This window comes from Heteronotia binoei, chromosome 18, assembly GCF_032191835.1.
Source record: "Heteronotia binoei isolate CCM8104 ecotype False Entrance Well chromosome 18, APGP_CSIRO_Hbin_v1, whole genome shotgun sequence".
NCBI classification, from domain to species: Eukaryota; Metazoa; Chordata; class Lepidosauria; order Squamata; family Gekkonidae; genus Heteronotia; species Heteronotia binoei.
Window position 1 is genome coordinate 1035917 of NC_083240.1, and position 19519 is coordinate 1055435.

At 48.6% G+C, this 19519-nt stretch overlaps 1 protein-coding gene across 1 annotated transcript in view; it reads left to right on the plus strand.

Moving 5' to 3' along the window:
• Window positions 1-7042: 7042 nt before the first annotated feature.
• The window catches only part of LOC132586788 (protein-arginine deiminase type-3-like), a 36526-nt gene continuing 24049 nt past the window's right edge, over window positions 7043-19519 (plus strand). The window contains exons 1-4 of the mRNA XM_060258889.1: window positions 7043-7149; window positions 13364-13544; window positions 14535-14607; window positions 14733-14794. Coding sequence (XP_060114872.1) covers window positions 7058-7149; window positions 13364-13544; window positions 14535-14607; window positions 14733-14794 — 408 coding nt within the window. The 5' untranslated portion in view covers window positions 7043-7057. The remainder of the gene's footprint in view (window positions 7150-13363; window positions 13545-14534; window positions 14608-14732; window positions 14795-19519) is intronic.

A 19519-nucleotide genomic window follows, 5' to 3' on the forward strand; every position in this document is an offset into this window, starting at 1 on the left:
CTCAAGGCCACCAAGGTGCAGGATCCTCTGGGCCACTTCTCTTTCAAGAGGATTCGCACTTCCAACAAGCTGGATAATGCTGCAATCTGCAGCTTGAAAGACACAGCCCTTCTTGGGCACAGAAAATCTTATTAAGCGCTTATCAGCCTCCCCAGCTACCAGCCTCTTCCTCTCTGCTCAGCTCCATGGATTCCGCTCCTCCCCTACTGAGCTAAACTGACTTCCTTCTTGAGGGCTGCGTTAGCTTTATGCAGTTCCTAAGAAAGGGGAGTCCTTTATGGTTACCCTCAGTGTTGTTGTTTAGTACTAATTTACCATGGGCTACTTTATGGACAGTTTTACTATCTTTGTGTATGTGTGTTCTCTCTGAAAGGGAGGCAGTTCATACCCGTTTTACACATGTGCAACAATGACCAAGAGACTCTTGCCCAGTTGGTCACACAGAGGTAGAACTTGAACACAGGACCCCCAGATTCATCTGCCTAGTAACTGAACCACAGTACCACCACTGAAATCTTTATAGCAGCTTATTCAATAAAATGTTTAAAACAGCTGGCTTTGTTAAATTTATCATTAAAATATTACAATATCTTTAGATAAAGCAAAACTGAATGAAGCTGGCAAGTTCTTATATATGTGACAAATCATTAGATAGAAGTGCGTGGGAATTACAGTTGTCTTTCCTTTGTCAGGGCAAGAAGCCCCCAAATTTAAAATCCTCCAACCAAACTATGCTTGCAGGTTTACCAGAATGTGAAATGGCTTAAAACAACTTTAATATGAACAGCAATAAAACCCCCTGCACAGCAGTTTTAAGGCCTTGTTCAAGAACAGACAAAGGCCAGTCTAACACTGCATTAAATATAAAGGAAGGTTTCGAAATTGTAGATTTTAGCACTTTTGGGGATGGAGCGAAGCCATGGAAGATATTTTTGTCTCCATCTTGTAAGCTTAAATTCAATGAGGTGTCAATGAGGTGTGCTAATTTTGCTAGTCGGTTTGTCTTGACCAAATGATTTGTAAGTTCAGACTTCTTGTTCAAAATGAATGCTTGGGCTGCTCTCTTAACTCGAGGAGTCTCTGCAGAACACAACCCCTTGACAGCCAACAGACTTCTGTGTGAAGTAGTAAGTGTACACACTCAGAATCCATCACGGCACATAAGATTTCAGAAACACATGTGTTGATTGAGCTGGCTTTGATCAAGTTTACCATTTTCACACTGTATTGGTAAGAACTTCATGTTTGTTGACTAGTGATTGTCTATATAAACTTGGGTCCTTGAGTTCTGTCTCAATATTTGGTTTTCAGACATGAAATAGAGGCATCCAAGAAAGTCTTGGTTTTCTTTGGAGGAAGGGTTAACTAATTAATCATTAATTTATCGTTAATTTATCATTGAAGCCCTCCTCCTCACAGGAGACATTAGCAAGGGGAAAATAAACGGAGCTATCCCTGTCTTGATTATTGGGATCCTGGTTTTCATTCCAGGTTTCTATCATTTACACTCAGCATATTTTGCTTCCAAAGGCTACAGAGGCTATTGCTATGATGACATTCCAGATTTTTTGGGGTTTTTTTTGGGGGGGAGGTAGGTAAGAATTTGTGTGTGTGCATGTGTGCACATACCTGGAAGTCATGGTTGGCTTCTTCCAACCTTTAGTGGGGCTTGGACATTTTATCGCCTGCCTCTGCATCCCAGCCCTGGTATTCCAAGGTCTCCCATCTAGGTACTTGCCAGGGTGGCCCTGCTCAGCTTCTGTGATCTGATGAGACTGGACTTGTCTGGGCTATCCAGGTCAGGGTGACATCCCAGATTTTGATGACTAAGATTTTGCAGAATGAGGACATTTCTTCAAAACTTCTCTGCTGCGGCAGCTTGACTGCAACTTGGCCCAAGGTGCAAAAAGAGCCTGAGCATCTAATTTAGCCAAATAGGTCTGTGACTGCACAATGCAACTTGTCAAGCAGACAGAACAATACATACAGGAAAGAAAAAGTAAATGTAAATAGTGACGGTTGGAGTGAATTTAATGAGAACGACATAGAAGTGTGAGGAGTACAAGCAAAGTATTGGTTTAAACTGTGGCTTGGATAAAGCAATATTGCAAAACAGGAGTATATAGACTGGTTATGCTTGTAAGCTGGTACTTGAAATTGTATTAAAGTATCTTCTGCATACATTATGCAAATCCAGACTCATTTATTAAACGTTTTGCTACTAGTAAAAGATTTGGAATACAAAACCAATGTTTATGAGCGAATTTTTGATGATAGGAAATTGAGAAGAGGTGTGATATACATGGAGCTACTTTTTCCTTGAGAACAATACACAATGGCAAGAGGCACTCTTAAAATCGGATTTGCATTTTGAAGCAGAAAATTAAACCCTATGCCACATAAGCATACATCCCGTCTGCTCCCTGCCTCTCCCACACAGGCCAAGAAAGGGGGGGGGGGAGCCATTCCTCAGAACCTGCCATCATGAATAAAGGCACAGGTGTGATATCCACAGACAGCAAACTCTTTGGTGTCACCATCTGACTGTCCGGTTGATGCAAAACATACCAGAGTTCCATGTCGAGCTGGCTGGGTCCTCATTGGAGGCCTTGCTTGGATTTCTTTGTCCCAGAGGGAGGTCGTAGGCATGTCGTTTGTGCCACGTCAAAGGCTCCTCAGTTCTTGGGACTTCAGTGTCCGTGGTTCTCCTTTGCCTCTGATGTGTCCACTGCAGTAGGGTTGCCAGGTCCAATTCAAGAAATATCTGGAGACTTTGGGGGTGGAGCCAGGAGGCTTTGGGGGTGGAGCCAGGAGCAAGGTTGTGACAAGCATAATTAAACTCCAAAGGGAGTTCTGGCCATCACATTCAAAGGGACCGCACCCCTTTTAAATGCCTTCTCTCCATTGGAAATAATGGATAAGGGCACCTGGGGCTCATAGAATTGGACCCCCTGGTCCAACCTTTTTGAAACTTGGAGGGTGTTTTCAGGAGAGGCACCAGATGCTATGCTGAAAAATTGGTGCCTCTACCTAAAAAAACAGCCCCCCAAGAGCCCCAGATACCCACAGATCAATTCTCCATTATACCCTATGGGAATCCGACTCCATAGGGAATAATGGTGTGTGCAGCAGGCATTCCTCTCCACCCCCCCCCACCTTTCTGATGATCCTGAAGAGGGGGGAAGGACTCCAAACCCAGGGATCACCTGCCCCAACCTGGGGATTGGCAGTCGTAGCCCCTGCCTAAATGCTCTGCAATGTTCCTGAACGAGATGGATGGGAAATCTTCTCTATATCCAAATTATTCTTGGGAACTGGACTTTTTAAAGCTACATGTTGTTCTCTAGATTATTTAGCTTGATTTTCAGCTTATAAAATGAAAAAAAGCATAAGTATGCAATGAACAGTTCAAATCTGCAGTTACAGAATATGTATTTAATGCAAATAAAGATCACAATTTATTTTTTAAGACGGATGCAGGAAATGCATTAGCTAACCTAGCTATGCTGTTCAGCCACATAAGCTGCTCTTCAGGTGGCTGCATGGGAGGTCTGGGTATGTTCTCATCCCTGTTTCTTGGCCTTCTGGTTGCCTACTGTGGGCAACGGATGCCAAGTTAGACTGACGGCTGGTTGGTAATCCAGCAGCCCTTTTCTTATGTCCACACACACCTTTAACACCCACTCATGAGAAAGAGGGAGGGAGAGACAGATTTCTTGCAGTCACTTCTGGTGGAACTGGGTGTTGTTGCTATTCCTATTCTGTTGGCTTGGACTGGTCTTGTGGCTCTGGTCTTAATTGAATGGTAAACCCTCCAGGGCAGGGTGTTTTGTCTGTGTGGCTCAGGTCCACTTGCCAGCGCTCATAATGTGGGATGAAGCAATCCTTAAGTGCTGGTGTCAGCTGCCTCCCTGTCACTGATGCTAATTTATATAGGGAAAGTTTTTGAGGTGGAGTGGATGAGGTCAGGGTCTGTTGGAAATCCACATCCTTTGTGGTACATATCATCATCACATAATCATTTGATTGTATCACACCTTTTTGTATTGATAAGAAATTAATGACTATTAATATATTTTCTGCTCCCCTCCCACTTTTAAAACTGTTACAAATTGAAAACTTAATAGAAATATATTTTCCCACTGGATGCCCAAAACCAAGTTCCTTCTGCCTTTGTGGATTCCAGTGATAAACAATTCTCAAGCCAAGTTTGTTAAGAAGCCAGTGAACAAAGCTTAAAGCAACATCAGTTAAAATTTGCAAGAACATGTCCAGCAGCTGGTTGCAAACCTCAACAATGATTCAGCTAAAGTCCGTCCTGACTTTGAAAGCTACAGGACTTGTGCTAAACTTGTCTAACTTTCCAGGTTGGTGGATTTACCATAGCAGTTTTATTCAGAACTATTTTCCACTGAGTTTGAGGGGGTTTGTTATCAAGTACATGTACACATGACTGCAGTGTTAGGGGCAATGAGCTTCAGCTGGATTGGGGCCATTTGTGCCTTTGTGGCAGTTGTGGGGGCTCATTCAGCACTGGGGGGGGGGGTAAGCAGCAGGGCACGCCCGTTTACTTCCAGATATGCAGATATACTCTCAGATAATGTCAGAGCTTACTTCTAGCTGTAGTTTGCTGCTATCTAGAGGCAAATATTTGTAAAGGCAAAAAAAGGAAAAAGAGAAAGTGTACCTCTGCTTTAATTTCCTTAGTTTTTCCTTCCACAAGGCAGGTTCCCAACTCATTTAGAAAGGAAGGGGATAATGGAGAGAAATAGGAAGTGCTTCTAAAATTTCCTCTAACTAAACTTGCCTTCATTTGATAGTTTCAGAGAGTAGCCCGGCTGGTCTACAGTAGAACTGTCCGATTCAAGCCCTATAGCACCTTAGAGACCAATGAGAAGTTCTGAGTATGAGCTTCTGGGAGCTGAAGTTCCCTTCCTCAGAAGACACAAGCAGAATAGCAACCTCCGAGTCCTTTTATCTTAGCCTGAAGGTAGGAGGGGTGCTGCAAGGAATGCTTGTAAGGGATGCAGAGGTAGGATGCCATCGTAATCAGCTTGATTACAGCAGGGTGGAAATGCTGCTGAGCAGAAAATTAGCATCTGTAGTATGGAGTGAATCTTCGATATGCTGATGTGACGACACAACCCTTCTCTCGGAAACTAAAGAAGGCCTGGAATGTTGGATCAAAGAAGAAGAAGATATTGGATTTATATCCCACCCTCTGCTCCGAATCTCAGAACGGCTCACAATCTCTTTTATCTCCCCCCACCGCTCACAACAGACACCCTGGGAGGTGGGTGGGACTGAGAGGACTCTCACAGCAGCTGCCCTTTCAAGGACAGGTCTGCTAGAGCTATGGCTGACCCAAGACCATCCCAGCAGCTGCAAGTGGAGGAGTGGGGAATCAAACCTGGTTCTCCCAGATAAGAGTCCGCACACTTAATCACTACACTGAACTGGCTCTCTATTAGAGCTATGGCTGACCCAAGGCCATTCCAGCAGCTGCAAGTGGAGGAGTGGGGAATCATACCTGGTTCTCCCATATAAGAGTCCGCACATTTAACCACTACACCAAATTGGCTCTCTATTAGAGCTCTGGCTGACCCAAGGCCATTCTAGCAGCTGCAAGTGGGGGAATGGGGAATCAAACCCAGTTCTCTCAGATAAGAATCTGTGGACTTAATCACTGCACCAAACTGGTCTCTCCGTAAACATCAAAAAGACCAAGATCATGAAGGTTTGGGGGCTGTCAGTGGGCAAGAAAAGATTTGCCTCCCAATGCCTGTGAGAGAAGGGCATCATTGTCTCCCATAAGTTGCAGGGCATAAATGATGTGTTGAACTGGTTCAAGTTGAGAGCTGTATCTGGTCCCCAGTGGCTTTCTGTTCTTGTTTTGTTTGGGCCTATCTGATCTATTTATTTCCATCCCAGGCTCCCTGCTGAAGCAGGCTCAGAGCGGCTGTATCAGGTGATCCCTTGGTGTCCTTCTGGCTTCGTTGATCTGTTTCCTTACTGCATCCTCTGGTGCCACAATTCCAGGAGCGTCTGCTGTGGGTCCTGCAGCTGAGAAGCTGCCTGCCTGAGGGACTGCGATTGGGCCGCCACGTGCCCACCTCTTGTCTTCTCCCAAGTCCCCGAACAGACCTCTAGTCTGGCACAAAGGTCCCGGCACAGTCCCAGGGCAGCATGCGGGGGGGGGATAGGGGCCCCCACTCTGCCTGTCCCTCTCATCACGAGGCCCTGTTTCCTGGGCAGCTCTGTGCCTCGTGCAGGTGAGCGGGCGGCGATCTTCCCCGGGCCAAGTGGGTGCTGCTTGCAGCTGGCAACCTGCTTGCTGATGCAGGAGGCACCCCGGGGGCTGTGGCTGGGCAGGCCTGTAGCTGCAGGGGGGCCTGTGGGGGCACTGCCACCCCCCCCCCCACCTCCAGCATGCAGTCTGCCTTTTTCATTTCCTTTTTGCCATGGCTGAGTCGGCCAAGCGTCATCAGCGGCAGCCAGGGCCAGGAGAGCTGAGCAGGGCCCCGTTCACGGTGGCAGCAAAAGCAACCGGTGGAGAGGAGGGAGGCAGAGGACGCCCCGTGGAATGGGCGGGGGGGGGATGAATAGAGCCGCTGGGGGCAGAGGGCCCGGGCGGGAGAGGGGGAGGGAAGGGAAGGGAAGGGAGGTCTGCCAGCACGCGAGGGGCAGCCCCGGCTTCATTCCAAAGTGCGAGGGTTTCCCGCCTCCACGTGGCCGCATTCGGAGCCTCCAGCTTTGCCCCCCCCCCCCAGGAAGCTTCTGAGAAGCGGCAGGCCCCCCGCAGGGGATGGGGAGGAGCCCCCGGACTTCCAAAACCCGCGCCCCAGAGAGGCCGGCCGGCTGGCTGCTGCTGCTGCTGCCCCAGGCAAGGAAGGCAGGCAGGAAGTGTCTGGGGCTGCTGCCCTCCCGGGGGCCACCGGAGCCCGCCCCAGCAGAGCCGCCGGGGAGGGGAGGGGCGGGGAGGGGCGGGGCCACCTGGGCTCTTCTTAAGCGCCTCTCGGCCAGGCTGGCGGGCGGCGGCGGCGGCAGGAGGAGGACGATGGCTCAGCAGCGCTGGGTGCGCCTCTCGGCCGAGAAGGCGAGCAGCACCGTGTGCGTGCTGGGCACCGAGCTCTCCCTCGACGTCTCCGGGTAAGGCGCCGCGCCCCTGCCGCCCCTCCCACAGCGGGCCTCCTCTGCTGCTGCTGCCGCCGCCAGATCGGGGGGGGGGGCGGGGGGCTCTGTTTTCTGCACAGCGGGCCACGGGGGGGGGGGGGGGGCGGCGGCACTTGCCAGCTCGTCCGGAGCGGCTTTTGCAATGTTCGCGCCGCTTGAGGAAAGAGCCAGCCACGCCTCTCGAGCCGTTTCTGAAGCGCCCTCGGACCTCCCAGAGCCCCCGCAGGCCCCTCTGCAAACTCCCTCGGGCAGGCGCTTGGACAGGAGACGCGGTCTTCGCTTCGCCCTCCCGGCCGGCCGGCCGGCCCGGGCACCTGCTGTGCTGCGCGAAGACATCGCCCGAAACGCTGCGGGAGGGATTGAGGCGGGCGGAGGCACCTCTTCTCCAAGAAAGGACTCTGAATTCGGAAGGGGAAGAGCCCTCGAGTCCACCCCGCTGGAAGATCTGGCCATAAGGATGGCCGGTGGGTGGGTGGGTGGGGGTGCTCAAGGGGATTCTCTCCACCTCAATCCCCCACCCTGCAGACCCTTTCCGGAGAAAATGCATGGCCCCTGCTTTCACCTGGGGCGTCCGGCTGTACCACGCTTGCCTAAGAAAAGGCACAGAAAGGCTAAACCAGGGATGGCCAAACTGGCTTAATGTAAGAGCCACATAGGATAAACATCAGATGTTTGAGAGCTGCAAGACATGAATGTCAGATGTTTGAGAGCAGGCAGGAAAATAGCTGGGGGGGGGAGGGGGAGGTAGAAAGAAAGCAACTGTAACTTTAAATGCAACCTGAAGGTGTTTTCCTGCTTCCTGAAGAGACGTAGGGGTTGGTGTATGTGAGCGTGTGTCTGCATCAGGATGGAGGAGGCTGTCTTATCATTTTGGGCTGAGGCATCCCATGTGGTTCCATAGACTGCTTGGAAAGCAAAGGTGGTTTGGTGTCTGTGTAAGGCAGAAGCAGGAGTCTGGAAGTCTTCTGAGCTCAGTGCAAAGGACTGTTCTGGAGAACGCATTTATTCATTTTCATCCATATTATTGCATGCCGACCCCCCCCCCCCATGCAAGCCGCAGTGTGGGCAGAAGTGAAACCCTTTGCTGCTCTTCTGGGAGGCTGCCCAGTTGCGGCTGAACTCCCCTTTGCCCTGGAAGACCTTGCAGAGGGCTTGTTGACCTTGACTGGCCTGGCCTCCAAATTAAAAGCTTAAGGCCATGACCAAAGCGCAGGGACTTCACTGTCCTCCTCCTTCATCATAATACATGATGAAGCCACTGACTCAACATCCCTTAATTGCCAGGAAACCAGAAGGTGGACAAGTCTGGGGCTGCTGGTGGGACTTTCCTTCTACCTGGAGCTTAGGTGCCATGCGAGCCTGCTCAGATCTGCACAGAGGGCAGCTTAGCCAGCCTGCTTTCTGCATAGTACAGACTGGCATGATCGGGCCACCCTGTGGACCTCACTGAGCGCTTGTCGCTGTTGCAGCTTGCCCAGTCCTAATGCGTAGCGGTTTTAGAAAATAAGAGGAGTGACTGATGTGCTACTGAAAACCAAAATCCATGTAATGCTGTTTGGTAGGACCAACCAAAATGACCCAACGCTGTGTGTCAGGTTCTGCAGAACTCTCCAGCAGCAGCAGGCTGGATCTTAACACACACACAGACAATCAGAAATGGTGAAAGGGAAGAAGATGAGATGTATGCTTCCATGATTGGAATTGCCTGCTGGTGTGCTTCAAGGAGGTTTGGGTGCAGAAGCAGCTGGGGTCTCACTCAGACACCTCTGGCTGTGTGGGAATGACTTAGCAGTAGCAGCTTTGCCAGGCCAAAAGTGAAATCCAGAAGCTCCAAACACAACCCACACAATGCCTTTGAATAGGATCGACCAAATGAGTTCTCCAGAACTCTTCCTCTGGCGTTAAGATTCCAAAAGGAGAAGAAGAAGTGAGTTCTAGGGAAAGGAAATGTCTCTGGACAGGACGTTTGGTCCTGCTGTCTTAGGTGCAGAGCCGCTGCTGGGTTCGAGTTAATAGCTCTTTGGGGTAAGAGGCAATGAATCAATTATGCTCCTCAGAGAAAATAAAGGCCATACATTTTTCTAATCTCTTTCTAAACCAGCAAGAGAGAGAGCACAGAAGACACTTGAATATAAAAGCCCATCATTAATCAAATGTCTCTCTAACACCTGGTGGAAAACACAAGGCACTTAAAAGGCTGACAGAAGAAGAAAAACATCATAACACTGCTGGAGATCAATTCAGTACTGAAGATGTGGCATTATTCTGAGCAGATGCAAGGTTGTGGAGGCAGTTTGTATCACCCTGGCTAGTTCAGTGGTCCAGTTCCAAAATGGAGACTCCATGTGACCAGTACAAGGTGCTATTCAGAAGTATTTAAAGAGAAAGATCAACTGCACAACTGGTGTGGTTGAAAGAGGCTGGGGTGTGTGTATGTGTTAATACCAGCTGGTTTTTAGTCAGAGTCACAGGAGTAGGATGGGGCTGGCTCTTGCTGAATTAGGGCTGGGGAACAAGACCCTGGAACAACGTCTCTTTTGTATGAAGGAGAAATCCCTTCCTTGTCCCCACAGAGAGGGTGTGAGGAAGGCATGTCAAGATAGTCACTGAGGCGGCGACTTCTCAGGATACTGTCATGACAAAGCCAAGGTGTGTTGCTGCAGCTGAGATAACAAAGATGGAGATGAGTGAACGGATTGTAGCCTAAGCCGGGGCCCACCTGACCAAGGGGCGTGGCTCAGGGAAGCTGATGCACTGGTCAGAGTAAAGTCATGTCCAGACATCAGGATAGCACTGCAGAGACATGTTGCGGTCCATTCTGTTTGGATTTGTGGATGAGGAGTTGTCCTCCTCTGTGGTAGGCAGGCTCACAGGAGCAAACGGTTCTTTTAAAGATAAGCGCCTAACCTTCCTCATACAGTGTGGAAAAGAGCAGGACGTCAATTGCAATGAAGTGGTCTGTTAAACTGGAGCACTGACTCCTTCTGCCGCTGTAGCTTGGCTCCAGGGAAGCAGGGCCTAGCAGGACTCTACATCGTTAGCAGGAGAAGCTGAAATGAGCAAGGTGACCAACAGAGCCGGATTAACAATTAGGCAAAGTAGGCAGTGGCCTATGAGCCCCCATGCCTTTAGGGGCCCCCGGCCAGCTTTTCCTCTCATTTCCCCCCTGCTTGCATCCCTCCCAGCCTGCATGTGCAGCCAGCAACTGAGCTTTTCTTTGCCCAATTTGTCTGGTGCAGCTACTGGCGTTGTCTCCAAGTTTCCTCTCTCTGCCTCTCCCCTGCAGCTTTGTTAAAGGGGCTTTTGAGAAGGTGCCTGCAGGTGGCAGGGTGGGTGCTCCAACTGAGATCATTTGCCAGGGGGCCCCAAGATTTTGACTGCCTCGGGGCCTCCACAGAGTCTTGGTGACCACCAGCACTGGTGCCCAAGCCACAACCTGGGAGAACAGGCGTTTGCTGAATGGAAGCGCATCCCATGCATATGATGGAAGTTCTTCATAAGCCTTAGTCCTGTCTTGTGATGGGGGAACTGTACCATGGATCTGCACCAGATCAAATATCCAGGGAGAAAGAGAAAAGGGAAAGATTTCTCTTGTTATTTGGCAGGACAAAACGGATGGCTGGCAGGTAAATGGTTGTGTGAATGGACCCCAGTGTCACCTGCTGGTTTTTGTGCTGATGAAGCCACTGTTAAAGTCACAGCTATGAGCCACTCTGTTGTTCCAGGACTGCAGGGGCATGAATGGCTGAAACAGCAGAGGCCAGGCTCCAAAGGGAGGAGTGCCCGGGCTTGCATTGTGCAAACCTGTTACCTACATATCATTCGCTCTTTCCCTGTTTGGCTGCCAGGCGGTGGAGGCATTGTCCTGCCCCGTCAGCCAGCAAGACAATCCCCCTTTTGTCAACAGTGTTTTCAAAGGCCCTCTGTTTCTCTCTCTATTCATAGAAAGGGGGGGACAAAATGTTTCAGCTCTGCTTGTTTGGCAGCTTTTGGCTCCCTGGGTCAGTTTCTGAGAGCTCCCGCCCGGAGGGAAATGCCACGCCGGGTGTCCTGTTGTGGAATTGATTCTGAAGGAAGCACTTCTGCGCCCCAGCCCTAAAACACAAAATCGGTGCCAGAGTCTTGCTTAATCAGAGACCTTCTAAAAACAGCCTTACGGGTTGTAGATATGGTGGGGACGCTACAGTGGACCCGGTCAGTTCAAAATCCCAGGTGTGTGGTGGAACACTTCCCCCCACAGCAGCCCCTCCAAGACCAGACCCTCTAAGCCAAACCTCAGTGTGCCAGCTCCTGTAGAGGGTGCTGGGGGGGGGGGGGCAGTCCCAGACATCCCTCTCAGATAAGCCAATGACACATTCTGTTCATGGCTTATTGTGTAAGAAAAACCACTTGTTAAACTCTGAAGCAGCTGAGTACTCGTGCAATGGAAACTCCTTGAGAGCACTTGAACCACATTCCAGCCATCTTGTAATTTATGCTACGGTGGTATTATCTTGAATTTTATTATGTTTTGAAATGTTGAAACTTTTTATATTTGTATGTTGTACCTGAACCCTGCTCGCTGGGGAGGGCGGGATAAAAATCAAATCAAATCCATAGTAAAAGGGGGGCTCTAGTTGAACTGGAAGGCAAACGTCCCCTCTTTGAGCACCAGGGCTGCCCCTTGAGGGCAGGAAGCCGAGTTGATCAATTACATCAGTACAACTTTGCAATATTAAAAAATTGGTACTTTTGCTGTTGTCTGCCGTAGCAGAGCTGCCATCAGGAGAAGAGGGCTTCTGGCATGAGTGTGAAGGCAAACCTCTTCCAAGATGGCGCTGGCCACCTGTGGTTTTTATGAGTACTTTTATTAAAAATGTGTTGCTAGATTAATGGGAGGCAGGACTCATAAGTGACCAAAGGGCTTTTCACCAGTCGATGTGAACAAGTGATTAATCAGTTTAGGCTTGCTCTTTTAATCAATATCAACTGTGAATCCCTGTCTCTGGTCAGCTAGTAGCAAAGGAAATTTACTTCGCATTTGCTCACCTATGTAACACCGTTAAATCCCAACAAACACTTGATGCACAGAGTCTTTTGTGATCTTTGTGTCTGGAGTACTCCTGTCCACATTTATTCTTTACTTAGTGTTATCTAGATAATACACACACTGCCTCTCAGTAGAACTGCCAAAAGCCAGACCTTTGCACCTTTAGGATCACTTTTCCCAGACAAGCCTCTGGCCAGTATTTACTGACGCGCCTTCCATGTGATTGTAGGACCTATTTTGATCCTATTTGCAGACCTGCAAACAGTCTAGAGGAATGACCCTGTGAGATGTTGAGAAAGAAGGTTGCCTGCGTCACCTTGTCCAGGGTACCAGACTAGTCCTTCGAGGGAGGAGGAGTCCAGGCATAACAATAAATCAGTGGCAGCATTTATTTATGTTGTCTCTCCGGAACAGGCAGCTGTCATAAACTAGGTCCCCCCCCCCCCCCCCCCCGGAATTAGAGTTCTGGGAAGATGCTGAAAATCTGGAGCACCCCTCCCCAAGGAATTGTAGCTGTCGTTTGCCTGTGAGCCATGGGAAGAAAACATTTTGGTCAACATTTTGTAGCAGATGTGCTCAGACAGATCAGTTCACCCTATTGTTCCCTCTAAGCTGAATTATTATTTATTTATTTTGGTAAATTTATATTCCACCCTTTCCCAAATGAGCTCTGGGCGGATTACACCCAAATAAAACCAGTCAAATACAATAAAACCAATAAAATACAATTAAAAGCAAACAACACAACACAGCTAGCTCACAAATGTTTAACCTCCAGCTCTCACAGTTTTGTCTCAGCTCAGGAAAAATGGCCCCAGAGCACAGTAATTGATGCAGGAGCTCACAAAGTAGAATTTCTGCTCACAGAACTCTGCAGCTTCGAGGGAACACAGGTTCACACTAGGAGTTTGTGGCAAAGGAGGGCAATACAGGGTAATCCTTCGCACGCTTCCTTGGAGGAAAATCCACTCAACAGTGCTGTCCTAACCACAATTATTCCTTTCTGAGTCTGTTACATTGAAGAGCGTAACTCCACCTTGACTGGCACTGCAAACCTCTGGCATAATACAGTACCAGAAGGGATCAGCAGAAGGCGGCTTTTGAGTCAAGATTCTTTCTGAAGATGGCAGAGCTGAAATCTGCTTTCTCTCTCTTGTGCAGGTCAGCCCCTGTGGGTGCCACAGCCTTCGACATCTGGGGGACAGCAGGAGTCAACCTCTATATTGTCCACAATGGAGAAAATTTGAAGATACCTTCTTGTGTGCCCAGGTGGCCCTTAGAGGCCAACATAGAGGCAGTAATAACCATGGATACCCCAAGCATCAGAGTCAATAGTGACAAGGTGAGCAAAACTGCAGGTGGAAGGGTGCGAGGAAGAAAAAGAAGACTTGGTTTTACACCCCACCCTTCACTACCCAAAGGAGTCCCCAGGCAGCTTACAATTGCCTTCCCTTCCTCTCCCCACAACAGACACCCTGTGAGGTGCGGAGGGGGGGGGTGCTGAGAGAGCTCTGAGAGAACCGTGACTGGCCCAAGGTCACCCAGCTGGCTGCATGGGGAGGAGGAGTGGGGGATCAAGCCCAGTTCTCCAGATTAGAGTCCACCCCTCTTAACCAATACACCACGCTGTCAAGAGACATTGTAGGCTGTAAGCTTGAAAAGACATCTATGCAATACAAACACCAGGCGCTTTAACATCCAAAGCTTCCCTCTACCCAAAGCACTAAGAAGGGTGGCCTCATTATGAGTAAATATAATGCTGGTGAGTGTAGCGAATAAAGGAATGAATGCTGGCCTTCAGTTGCAGAGGCCTAGATCCAAAGCATTTCTCTGTGGTGAAGCTCACTGCAAGCCACAGCTTTGCTAGTCCCTCCCTTTCAGCCTAAGCTGCTGGGCTTCCAGTTCCTGGCTCTGCCATGACAGCAGGTGGCTAACATTGTGCCCGTTTGGTTGGCCCTCTGGAGCAACTGATTGGCCACTGTGTGGAAGGGAGTCCTGGACTAGATGGACCCCTGCTCTGATACCACTGGACTCTTATTATTTCCTATGTCAAGATGAATTAGGAGGAACCATATACAGTGTCCTGAGCACTGGAGTTTAAGAATGTAATATGATTCCCTCTGAAGTTGTATCAGGATTCTCACTGCCATGAAACAACAGCAATAACAGCCCAGATTGTGTTACTTCATGGGGTATAGCAATGAAAGCGCTCCCAACTTAAACATGGTTTTAAACCTGTTCCATGTGGATCTGCTTAAATGTGGTGTAGCAGGGCTGGGTTCTGTGTCCGTTGATGACTGGAACTGACCTCTGCTGGGTGGTTTCTTGGCAGGTCAGAATTTCGTACTACAAGGACAACGGGAAAGGCGCCATGGCCCAAGCACTCCTCCACCTCACCTGTGTAGGTAAGGCCGCTGCAATCAAGCAGAAAGGAAACATTTGATGCAGATTGAGGTGCCTAATGAGGAATGCACCTGGTCCAAAATTGTGCCCAATGCAGGGGGTTTTCCTTTTCCTTGTTGTCCTGCAGAGATCTCCTTGGATGTTGACACAAGCCGTTCAGGAACTGTGAACAGGAAAGCTAAAAACAAGGTAAAAAACATTTATTTATGGACTCTGTCGTGATAATTTCTGTCACTATTTTCTCCACCAAAGGCACTCAGGGTGGCTAAGATATCTGTCTATAGATACAAAATGTTAAATTCCTATTTTTTTTAAAAAACAGGTTTTTTGGGGGGGTATTTTTTTGGTATCTTTTAATGTTTGTGTGAGTATTTATTTATTGATTATTTCATTTATTACTTTCAATTTATATCCCGCCCTCTCCGCAAGCGGACTCAGGGCGGCTTACAACATCATAAAATATAATCAATCCAATAAAACACATAAAACCATAATTTACTTATATCAGTTTTAAAACCATTCTATGGCGCTGCTTTAAAACCATTTTAAAACCATTCTATGGAGTGTGTGTGTACACCTGGAAGTCATGGTGACCTCTGATGACTGACCCCTACTGAGGGTCCGGAGGATATTCAAGGAGGTGGCTGAATAAAGCCTGCTCCACCTCCTGACTGCTGGTATTCCCAGGAGGTCTCCCATCCAAATCCTTGCCAGAGTCGACCCTGCTGAGCTTCTGAGGTCAGGAGATCAGGCTCGCTTGGGTTTTCCAGATCAGGGCTTTAAAGAAAGCAGAGATACTGAACAGGAAGCCTGGGATTACATGGATGCCTTCAGCTGGTGTCAGCGGCAGTGGACTGTCTGAGGAGACAGCATTTCATCATGGAAGCCCTGTTTGCCCCGTCTCCCACATGGTTTCAGAGAGAGGAGGCATGTCAGAAATGATCTGCTTTTTGGCTAATGTAGGCCTAGAATTTGGGCGTTGAGCTTAGAAGGACTCTGGACCTACAAGACTCCAGGCGTGACCCATATGCATGAGGCCCCTCAGTCTGATTTGTTGTGGGACCTTCAGGCAAGCAGATTCAGAGGGGTCAGTCTGTTCAGCACCACATCAAGGCTGGAGTCGAGTAGCTCTGAAAACCTCCCCTGGCAGGACAGGAAGGGCAGCAGTGGCTCCAAGAACATAAGAACATAAGAGAAGCCCTGTTGGATCAGGCCAACGGCCCATCCAGTCCAACACTCTGTGTCACAGAAGAACATAAGAGAAGCCATGTTGGATCAGGCCAATGGCCCCTCCAGTCCAACACTCTGTGTCACATAAGAACACAAGAGAAGCCCTGTTGGATCAGGCCAATGGCCCATCCAGTCCAACACTGTGTGTCACATAATGATCTGGACAGAAGTCTTGGGTGTGTGCTCGATGCAAGGAGCTCCTGGTCCTCAGGGAACGAGTTCGTACCCTTGAGGCCGAGGTGACTGCCCTGGAGAAGCAGAGACGGTCAGTTAGGCAATTGGGGAAGACTCTTGGGGGCGTATTAGATGAGCCCCACTCTGAATGTGGCAGCCCCGTTGCTGCCAGAGAGCGTGAGGGTCTAGAGGGAACAGGGCACCTTGCTGAGGATAAGGGGAATGCGCCCTCAGAAGGGACCTCTTCTTCGGTTGGTGAGCGGGTATCCTTTCGCGCCAAGGAACCATCCCTGGGCAGGGGGAGAGGGGGGGTCTTGGTAGTTGGTGATTCGATCCTTAGGCAAGTAGACAGCTGGGTGGCAAAACCGCGTATTGACCGTATGGTGACTTGCCTGCCTGGTGCGAAGGTAGCGGACATTACGCGTGTAGTAGATAGGCTGATAGACAGTGCTGGGGAGGAGCCTGTGGTCGTGGTGCATGTTGGCACCAACGATGTGGGGAAATGCAGTCGTGAGGTCCTGGAGGAGAAATTTAGGCTGCTAGGTGGGAGAGTTAAGGCCAGGACCTCCAAGGTGGCCTTCTCGGAAGTGCTACCTGTTCCACGTGCAGGGCAGGAGAGACAGGCGCAAATTAGAAGTCTCAATGTGTGGATGAGACGATGGTGTAAGGAGGAAGGGTTTAAGTTTGTTAGGCACTGGGATGCTTTCTGGAACAAGCCGGAGCTGTACAAAAGAGACGGTCTCCACTTGTCTCCGGATGGAACCAGGCTGCTGGCGCTTAAAATCAAAAAGGTGGCACAGCAGTTTTTAAACTAAATCTTGGGGGAAAGCTGACAGGAGATGGAATGTCTCTGGTTCGGGAGGACTCGTCTCAAAGAGATGAAGGGTTGGCTTCTATTTTTCTACCGAGTAACGGATCAGAGTTGTCCACTGTGATGGTGACAAACAGTATGGACTGTCTGCTAGAGTCTCGAGGCGGCAGGAGAGAGGTGGCGGGCCTAGCTTGCTTGGGAAATTATAAATGTTTGTATGCAAATGCTAGAAGTGTCCGAAGTAAAATTGGTGAATTGGAATGTTTAGTGTTGGGAGAAAACATAGACATTGTGGGAATTTCAGAAACTTGGTGGAATGAGGAGAATCAGTGGGACACGGTGATTCCTGGATATAAGTTATATCGGAAGGATAGGGAGGGAAGGGTTGGAGGTGGGGTGGCTCTGTATGTCAGAGAGGATATACGGTCCAGTAAGACTGAGGTCAGAGAATTAGATTCCCTTCTAGAAATGCTTTGGGTTGAAATAGAGGGCCCAAAAGGAAATTTAACTATGGGAGTTTGTTATCGCCCACCAAATCAAAAGAGAGAGGACGATTATAATATGATGGAGGGATTAAAGATAGCGGCTAAACGTAAAAACTGTGTCGTAATAGGTGATTTTAACTACCCGCAGATTGATTGGGTCAATATGTGTTCTGGTCGAGAGAAAGAGATTGAGTTTCTTGATGCTCTCAATGACTGTGCTATGGAGCAGATGGTCTCAGAACCTACCAGGGGTGGGGCGATCCTGGATCTGGTCCTAAGTAATGCCCAAGACTTGGTGAGAGACGTAAAAGTGACTGCGCCGCTTGGGAACAGTGACCATAATGTTATTGATTTCACCGTTTGTATAAATAGGGAGTTGCCCAAAAAGACCGCCACAACCACACTTAACTTTAAAAGGGGTAAATTCTCTGAGATGAGGAGGCATGTGAGGAGGAAACTGAAAGGAAAGGTAAATACGGTCAAAACCCTTGGGGAAGCTTGGAGACTATTTAAAACTATAATCCTAGAAGCTCAGATAAAATACATACCACAAGTTAGGAAAGGCACAAACAGGTATAAGAAGAGGCCAGCATGGTTAACAAACAAAGTAATGGAAGCTGTAAAAGGTAAGAAGGACTCCTTTAAGCGGTGGAAAACCAGTCCAAGTGAGATTAATAAAAGGGAACACAGGCAGTGGCAAATCAAATGCAAGACTGTGATCAGGCAGGCAAAAAGGGACTATGAGGAGCATATTGCAAAAAACATAAAGACCAACAATAAAAATTTCTTCAAATATATTAGAAGTAGGAAACCAGCCAGGGAAGCAGTGGGGCCCTTGGATGACCATGGGGTAAAAGGATTACTGAAGGAGGATGGGGAAATGGCTGAGAAGCTGAATGCATTTTTTGCCTCCGTCTTCACCGTGGAAGATGAGAAGTGTTTGCCCGCCCCAGAACCACTAATATTGGAAGGGGTGTTGAAAGACCTGAGTCAGATTGAGGTGACAAAAGAGGAGGTCCTACAACTGATAGACAAATTAAAAACTAATAAGTCACCGGGTCCGGATGGCATACATCCGAGAGTTCTGAAAGAACTCAAAGTTGAACTTGTGGATCTTCTAACAAAAATCTGTAATCTTTCATTGAAATCTGCCTCCGTTCCTGAGGACTGGAAGGTAGCAAATGTCACCCCCATCTTTAAAAAGGGTTCCAGAGGAGATCCGGGAAATTACAGGCCAGTCAGTCTGACTTCAATACCGGGAAAGTTGGTAGAAACCATTATCAAGGACAGAATGAGTAGGCACATTGATGAACACGGGTTATTGAGGAAGACTCAGCATGGGTTCTGCAAGGGAAGATCTTGCCTCACTAACCTGTTACATTTCTTTGAGGGGGTGAACAAACATGTGGACAAAGGAGACCCGATAGATGTTGTTTACCTTGACTTCCAGAAAGCTTTTGATAAAGTTCCTCATCAAAGGCTCCTTAGAAAGCTTGAGAGTCATGGAGTAAAAGGACAGGTCCTCTTGTGGATCAAAAACTGGCTGAGTAATAGGAAGCAGAGAGTGAGTATAAATGGGCAGTCTTCGCAGTGGAGGACGGTAAGCAGTGGGGTGCCGCAGGGCTCGGTACTGGGTCCCATCCTCTTTAACTTGTTCATAAATGATTTAGAGTTGGGAGTGAGCAGTGAAGTGGCCAAATTTGCGGATGACACTAAATTGTTCAGGGTGGTGAGAACCAGAGAGGATTGTGAGGAACTCCAAAGGGATCTGTTGAGGCTGGGTGAGTGGGCGTCAACGTGGCAGATGCGGTTCAATGTGGCCAAGTGCAAAGTAATGCACATTGGGGCCAAGAATCCCAGCTACAAATACAAGTTGATTGGGTGTGAACTGGCAGAGACAGACCAAGAGAGAGATCTTGGGGTCATGGTAGATAATTCACTGAAAATGTCAAGACAGTGTGCGTTTGCAATAAAAAAGGCCAACGCCATGCTGGGAATTATTAGGAAGGGAATTGAAAACAAATCAGCCAGTATCATAATGCCTCTGTATAAATCGATGGTGCGGTCTCATTTGGAGTACTGTGTGCAGTTCTGGTCGCCGCACCTCAAAAAGGATATTATAGCATTGGAGAAAGTTCAGAAAAGGGCGACTAAAATGATTAAAGGGCTGGAACACCTTCCCTATGAAGAAAGGTTGAAACGCTTAGGGCTCTT